Source organism: Lampetra fluviatilis, chromosome 2 (assembly GCF_964198595.1).
Source record: "Lampetra fluviatilis chromosome 2, kcLamFluv1.1, whole genome shotgun sequence".
Taxonomy (NCBI): domain Eukaryota; kingdom Metazoa; phylum Chordata; class Hyperoartia; order Petromyzontiformes; family Petromyzontidae; genus Lampetra; species Lampetra fluviatilis.
The window spans coordinates 27,451,650-27,459,790 of NC_136276.1; the positions used below are offsets into that span (position 1 = coordinate 27,451,650).

General features: G+C 56.2%; 1 protein-coding gene across 5 annotated transcripts in view; it reads right to left on the reverse strand.

The window, feature by feature from the left end:
- Positions 1 to 625: 625 nt before the first annotated feature.
- The window catches only part of KIDINS220 (kinase D interacting substrate 220), a 124,304-nt gene continuing 116,788 nt past the window's right edge, over positions 626 to 8,141 (reverse strand). For all 5 annotated transcript variants that reach the window (XM_078873080.1, XM_078873077.1, XM_078873078.1 and 2 more), the window contains one exon: positions 626 to 7,662. In XM_078873080.1, coding sequence (XP_078729206.1) covers positions 6,100 to 7,662 — 1,563 coding nt within the window. In that variant the 3' untranslated portion in view covers positions 626 to 6,099. The remainder of the gene's footprint in view (positions 7,663 to 8,141) is intronic.

Here is an 8,141-nt window from a genome sequence, read left to right on the forward strand (position 1 = left end):
ATTTGCGGCAAGCACTTTGTGTGTGTAATGAGTGCAACCTCATCACGTGTTCAGTCGCCAACTGGAAGCCAATGCAGCTCGGCGAGCACCGGACCGACACGGTCGGACCATGCAGTACCCGTCACGACACGTGCCAAAGCACGAGCTGGCATCCTTCCAAGGACACGTCTTACCCTGCACAGCACTCGAGCTGCGCAGAGCGATCGGCTCACGCCGTCAAAATCTACCGACCCGTGCACAAATGAGGTGAACGTAGAGAAAAAAAATTGCATTCATTAATTTGTTTTGGTGTTACGCTTGTTGTCCTTCACCCAGCACGCCTCCGATGTATGCACGGTTGGCACAATCGTACGGCGCGAAAGAAGTTCAACAGACATGCACACGCGCTCGTCTCGTGCGAATCGGTTGGCACTTCGCCACACTCGAGAACTCTGCTCAATCCACACGATGGCTCAGCGGTGTCGCGTGAAGCCCTCCCCACTCCTCCACCTCACACCATCGGCCGTCCGAGGCCGCCACGCGAATTTCACTTTTCGTTTCCTTTTACACGAGGACGGAATCCGCGAACGCGATTCTCTCTCTCTCGCGCACACACACAATCACTCACTCACAAACGAGGCAGTGCTTGTGTTGTTGCTGCTGCTGCTGTTGGTTTAATTGACTGGACCATTGTCATGTTTTTAAACGTAGCACAAACGGACGACGACACGCGAGACGAGCCCCAACACAACCCAACACGACGACGACTGCAGCAGCAGCAGCGCAGGCCAATACTGAACGACCACTTCACTTCTGCTACAACGTTGAGTAAACACTATCAAACACGGATGATCTATATATACACACACACACGTAACGTATCTCTTTCGTGTTACCTGAACGACCCGAGGGGAGGGAAGGGGGGTGGAAACATTTGTCGAACGTCAGATGCAACGAATTCAAGGTCGTAAAGTGCATCGTGTTCCAGCCAGAGGGAGTACACCAGCAATGGAGAAAGTCCGGTCGGAAATAAGTCAACAACTCACACACACGCCAGCACACGCTGGGCACCGAGAGAAACCCCACTGCCAGCTGCTGAACCCGGTGGGGACAGCTTTTCACTCTCCAAAGCCCCACGAAATAGGCGGAGTGGTGTCGGTCGCTCAATTGTCAGCGAGCGGAATAGAGGACACGTGACTCTCGGTGTGGGGGACGCTGAATCCTGGAACTGTCCAGGATTACGGGGGGTGGAAAAGGAAAGGGAGCGCAAATATGATGATGTTTTACCGAAATGAATTGGGACATGAAGCGTGCCCGGTTAATTACTGCGGGCGTGTTAACCGGCGACACGCGTGTGCCGTAACAGTGCACGCCAATGATCCCCTAACGCCGTTCGCAAGAGGAGGCCGTTGTGCGGCCGGCCTCACGGTCCGAATTTTGAAAAGTTACCCCGCAAATTACTCAGTTGGAATCTACGCAGTAGTCATCGCCACCCCCCACCACCACCCCTCTTACTGTCAAAACCGAGCAGCACCCTCGAGAAAAAGTCAAGCGACTCTGCGAGGCCTCGCTGCGTGAAATAGTCGAATAGTGAACAACATTCGGCTCTCGTTAGGGACACTGTCTTGTTTGCTGTGCAACGTTGTGGAGACTTGATGCTCATGTGCAATCCCTACAGGACGTGTAAAACGATAGAGGAATTGTGTGGAAGTGCCACCATTTAGTCAAAGTTAGGAGTCAAAAGTGTGTCCCCGTTCAAACGACCGTGGAGGGACGATTCTCTCCACTGGTGTCCGAAAGCGGAGGTGTAAATTCCACGTCACTATGACAGAAGCCGGTCTTGCTACGGAATAATAAGCTCGCAACATTTTAGGCCAATCCAATCAAACCTGCTTGGATAATACCAAACTTAAAGTGACGGACAGCAGAAAACACTTTACCACCGTAAATAACTAATTGCCCTTATAACAGAAAAATACAACGGCAAAAGTTATTGGGGAAATTGCCCTTGTTGAGGGCAGAGAGAGGAAAAGGGAGACGATTACGACTTGGAGACAACATTTTATATTTCAAGACACCACTTTGCAAACTCCCATCTCCGTTTATGGGCCAGATTCACTTGCCGATGACGACATAAATAGCTTAAAGCGCGCCGACTCGGCAACTTGCCGTGCAGTTTGGGGACGCAGATTCATCGGCAGCAGTTTTCCACCCAACAAAAAAAAACAATCTGACAAAAATGAGCGTTCGCCAACAGGCAAATCAGGCCGCGTTGCAATTTTCTCCACAATGTATGATGGCGTTAAAGTCATTTTCGGCCCGTGCACATTTGCCAGAGGCAATTCTGTTCGTGTAGCGGTATTTCCCTTCAAGTAAAGATGAGTTGCTTTGTGCGTGCCCCTTTGCGGACATTTTTCATTGCAGCCTGAAACTTGAGAATTTGGCCCTTAATTTAAATGTTTAAAAAAAGAAGAAGCGAAGTCAATAACAATTAACAATAAAAAAACACAACAACGTATTTTTCAGTGCACCGCGTTACACAACACGCGCGAGGGACAGGGGAACAGGACGTCACGCGCACGTTTACGCCGGACGGAAAAGTGCACGACACGGGCGACTCGACGTTTGCACGGCTCTCTCAGGTCGCCAAAAAAAAAAGAACACGGCCAAAACCCAAGGGGTTAGTGGCGCTTGAAATGTGTTGACGTTGCGGATCCAAACAAACGGTGAAAATCACACCGCGATTGATACACAGGCAAGAGCATCCCCCCCCCCACACCACCTCCTCATGCTCTCCCATCAGTGTGATCTCAAAACAATGTCAGCATTTTTTAAATGTCTTTAAGCTTTTGACTTTTGTGTGTTTTTTTATTTTGGCGTTTGTTTTTACCTCTAACCGGCTTGTAAAAGAGTAGCTACATTGGTAAAGGAAAAATTTAGGAACCTAATTGCTTCCGAATTTTGGAAGGTTTACACTCCCGTTTGAGTTTTTGCCTCTTCAAGAATTTGACAAAAGGCTTCGTTCCAGCTGTGGCGATGCCATGGGCTTTGTCTCCGAAGGCTTCATTTCTCACGACACTACTGTTGGGTTTAAGCGGCAGACATCAGTAACAACGTTTAACACTGATAATATTTCACACGCGTGTATATATATGTTTGTTGCGATGCAAATAACAACGGCGACGGACACTGAAGAATTGGTATAAGAGCAATGTAAATGGGATCGTTTCTTCTCTCCACGGAATAACATTTTTACCATCGACTTCTCCATGCAAATGTAGAGACATTTTTTACCATCGAAGAAATGCGTTTTTTTACCATTTGAACACACGCGCCCTTTACTATCTCTCGGAATTTATCCACGGACTTAGCCTCCCGCTATACCAATGCAATTTAATAAAACACGAAAATGCCTGCGTGTGACCGCACAGGTAAAAAAGAAATACCACTTGTAGCCTCGTAGACTATCAAGGGCAAGCGAGTGTTGTTCGGTGAGCACCTATTCAAGTCGGCGCAGCGCAGGAGGCAACGGCATGGCCAGCAGCATGCGAACCTGGCCGTCTTTGTCTCACCAGTGTTGACGCTAGTTGAGATTAGAGTTTGGGAATCGAACTCGGGTTGCCAAAATCGTGGCACGGCGTGGAGATGGCGCACAGGTTCCCAAACGTAGCTTACGCGCGAGCCGATTAGGCCACCTCTCCGTGTGTGCAAGCCAACAGGGGGAGCGGAACGCAAAGAGTCGCGACTGGCAAAGCGAAGGAGAGCTTTGGCACGCCGCCAGGTCAACGGCGCCCTGACCTCAACCCGGAGTGGGGTCGTCACTGCGTAAGCCACTCTCCTCGCTCAATCTCCTGCACGGCCCCGTTAATCCCCTGGGGGCATCTTGCGGAATGCTAAATTTAAAGGGTCGACCACTCGCCGGCGACGTTGCGTTACGCTCTCGAGTATTTGGGCAAACTGCGGTTCGCAAGCCACTGTGCGCCCCAGTGCCGAACTGCGACCGACATGCACGGCACCGGCTTTGGTGGGCCTTTAGTTTTTTTGTTGTTTTTTAGTTTTTTACTTTTTGCTCGCCTTTCGGTGGCTGAAAAAGCCGACGGGCTACCGACTTGCGACCGCACGACACAACACCAAGACACGTGTGCGAAGCCGTCAAGCATGAACGAAACGACGAGGAACCACGACGGACAAGCCAGGGGGGGGGGGGGCTAACTAACGCCGCGGGCACCCCCCGCTTCCCCTCCCGGCAGGCAGGGAAGCCCCATCGACGGGCCAAGACACGGACAGTCACCGAGCACACAACATGGAGAAAATAAATATTTCACGCGGTGTGACATTGTGGGGGGACGCGACCCGCACTGCCCTGCAAGCCCCGGTCAGGTCAGAGCGGCTCCGTGCTCAAACGAGCCCCCCGGTGCTGGGCTCGTGTGTCGCAGAGCCAGTGGTGGAAATTCCACGTTCCTATGGCAGGGCGAATTACACCCGTGGGGTGACGACGACCGATGACTTTGCACCAAGTGAGACTCATGAAATCGACCCTGGAAGGATGACGGAAGTGGGAACATGCAGTGCAGCCCCGACCAGAGTCACCAGCGAAAATGTCGCGTGACAGTGGTTGTGTGTTTTGGCAGTGCGAGAAACGGGGCTACACTGCACTGATGATCTCATGAGGATGAAACCGACGAGGCTGTGAAGGCGATTCGTGGCTCAAGGGGTTATGAATGGCTGTGTTGAGGTACTGAGCGAGAAGCATGAGGGAAAACATTTCTAGGTCTCCCGCTGCGATGAATCCAGGAACTCAAATGTAGCGACCGAGTCCAGTGAACGGACGGCCACACATTAATAATGTGGTGGATGTTTGCCCAATTTGGCCCGGCTTTTGGAGCTAACCTTGATAAATACTTGAGTGACATCTGGTCATTTACTATTTGGACAGGGAGAGAGACGGACCTCGGTGCCTTCGTGAGTACTTCTGGCCATGGTGTCACCTCGCAAGGACCGTTCCCCCACGGTTGCATTCTAACCGAGTTTGCCAAGCGAAATCTAGAGGCCCATCACAACAAGACTCCATAAGCACAATTAAAATGTAACGAGTGCTTAACAAAAGAAAAACCCGGATTACTTTTTTGTTTCAACAAAAACACTCAACACATTCGCCAATAACACTGTGGCCCGAAAATAAAAAAATATCATCGACAACGTTTCGGACAACGGCCATTTCTCGTCGCTCATAAATAACAAAAATGTCGCCCATCACTTATACGTTATTCTCGAGGCCACAGCGTTCTTGACGGCCGTGTTGGGTTTCATCGTTAATTGCGCTTGTGCACCACGTATCGTTGTAAAGTAATCAGTGCTTGGCTCTGACGGCGTGGCGACACACGCTCGTCGTTCAGTGCTTCGGAGGGAAGGGTTTGTTGGGTCGCGTCGATTCGCAAAGCCCGCGTGGCTGCAAGGTGGCCAGGAGATGGTAGTGCATCCGGAAGGTTAAGTGAATCCTTCCGTCTGGACCTTTTGAGCATTATGCCCTTGCCTGCGTGGGTTTTCTCTGGGCACGCCAGGTTACTTCCGCAATGCAAAACAATCCTTCCAAACAAAACTGGCAAGACAATGGCAATATGGAACCTTCCCGTAAAAGATCTGGAGGCTCAATGACACCTGTATGGACGCGAGACATTGAGGGCCTGAATATTGACGTGCCTCAACGATGGTCTGCAGCTCACGCCACAGCTGCCCAGCACCGCCACTAATGGTGTGAGCAGCTCCTCACAGGCCACGGCTGCCCGTCAGTGATGAGAGGAAAAAATAAAAATAATTAAATCCTGGTTCTGCAGGCGGCTTGGGCGTGTGACGAAAGGTCTACAGGACGATGGGTTTTAACCACGGGGATGAACGCACCGGCACCTTCAGGATAAATAAACGCAACTGTTACTTATAGGGCTTGCAGGGCGTTGTGGGCGTTTCCCCCATGAGGCCGTGCGACGTTGGCATGTAGTATATTGCTCTACACACGTAATGCGCTTGTGTAGAACGGAGTGGGCGGCGGGCGAGGTTGTCTTGAGCGGCAGGAGCGGGAGAAGCTCGCGCGCCAACGCTCACAGGATGCTCTCCTTCTCTGCACTAGCTCCGGCGCTGTCTGCAGCGCCGCTCGCTCCTCCTGCGCCGCTGCTGCCGCCCCCCTTCTTGCCCCTGGTAGGCGCGGGCGCCTTCCGGTTGAGGTTGGGCCGCGCGTTGTCGACCCTGGCGCGCGCCGTGTTGGCTTTTGCCGCATTGCCGCCACCACCGGCGACGCCTCCGCCGCCGCGCAGCGGCACGCGCACGTTGGGGGAGGAGGGGGCCGGCCCGCCCGCAGACCGCCCTGCCGCTCCCGTCCCCCCTCCTCCTCCTCCAATGCTGCCCATCTTGGATCTTGCCGTTTGCTTCTTGGGGGGCGTCATCGGAGTCGCGGCACTGCGTGGTGCCGTGGCGGTGCTCGGTAGAACGCCGCTGCCGCCGCCGCCAGTACCGAGGGAGGAACGGTTGTTGTTGTTGATGGTCTCTACACTGTCTACGCGATTCAGAACGCCGCCCCCCACCACGGCCGCCGGCTCCGCCTTCCGCCGCCGGCCCGTCTCGGCCTGCGCGGCGGGCGGCACGAGCGCTCGCCGCTCGGCCTCGGGGCTGCTCAGGATGAGGCTGCTCTCGGAGCCCGACGGGCTGCGCTTGCCGTCGGAGCAGATGGACATGCGCGTCACGTCCGGCGCGTCCGGCGCGCCGCCCCCGCCCGCCGTCGCCGTCGCCGGCATCGGCAGCAGCAGCAGGGGGCCGGCGTCCACCGCGGCAGGCGCCGGCGCCAACTCGGCGCCGGCGAACTCCACGAGGCCGCCGACGGCGCGCGCCGCCGGCGGCCCCGCGAAGCCACACGGGCCCTGGGAGCCGTCGGCCACGCGCGCGCCCGAGTCGGACAAGTCTTTCTTGCCCAGCGGGATCATCTCGGCGACGTAGCCATCGGACTTCGCGGCGGGGGCCGCCCGCCTTGCCGCCGCTGTTGTTGGCGTTGGTGTTGGCGTCGTCGGACGGCTGCGCGGCGGCGCAGTCGGCGTCGGGGTCGGCGGCGGCGGCCGGGCCCCACCGCTCGAGCGCCGGAGCGGCGCCGTCGGCGGCGGCGGAGCGCAGCAGCGGCACGTCATCCGATTCGTCGGCGCCCGAGTTGTCGTCGTCGCTCGCCAGCTGCTGGTAGCTGCGGTGCTTGATGTCCACCGCCTGGAGCACGCGCTTGCCCAGCGTGGCCGCCGCCGCGGCCGTCGCCGAGGCCGCGGCCGCAGCGGCGGCCGGGCGCGCCCTGCCCCCGGCGGGGTCCCCCGCGTGGTCCTCCTCCTCCGTGATGGGGTCCAGCGCCGGCACGGCCGCCGCCGCCGCGCACTCCGCCGACGCGGAGGAGTCGCTCGCGTCGGCCGAGTGCGACGACGCCGCTTTGGAGGACGGGAGGGACGACGACGAGGAGAGGGAGGCGGAGAGGGAGAACGGCTGCCCGCCTCCACCTCCTCCTGCACCTCCTCCGCAACCGCCGCCCGTGGCGCCGCCACCGCCGTATGCGGCCACGCGCTGGGAGCAGGCGTTGTGGTTGCGGTTCTCCTCGTGCAGAGAGACCGAGGAGACGCTGCCGCCCAGCAGGAAGTGCACGGGGCTGTGCGGGGACGTCACCTGGAGGAGGAGGTGGCAGGCAGAGGCTCATTAGCGGGGGGGGGGGGGGGAGGCGTCTGCCAGCGATTAGACAGATCGCCCTACGAGTGGAGGCCACCCAGTTCCCAATACATTGTTGCGTGTTTACCCACGCAACAATGTATTCGTGTAAGGCCAAGCCGACCCAAGAGAGGCCCTTTTCAGACTTTGATATGAATTCCCACGAATTGTTTGTTATCTGCGCTCGGAATTCCAACGGAGGTGGCCTGGCTTCGAAGCGCAGCGGCCTGAACCGCTGCGCCACCGGCTCTCATAAAAACAAAGATCCCCTTGTACTGCTCGAACAGACTCAAATCAAGATTTAACAGACTACTCAGTCAGTCACGTTCTATCAGCGAGCACCTACGAAGGTCGGTACGGTACAGGAGGGTCTCGGTGGCCAGCACAACGCCCGGCCGCCTTTGTCTCCCCAGTGGCGATGTTTACGCACCGCGCCAGGT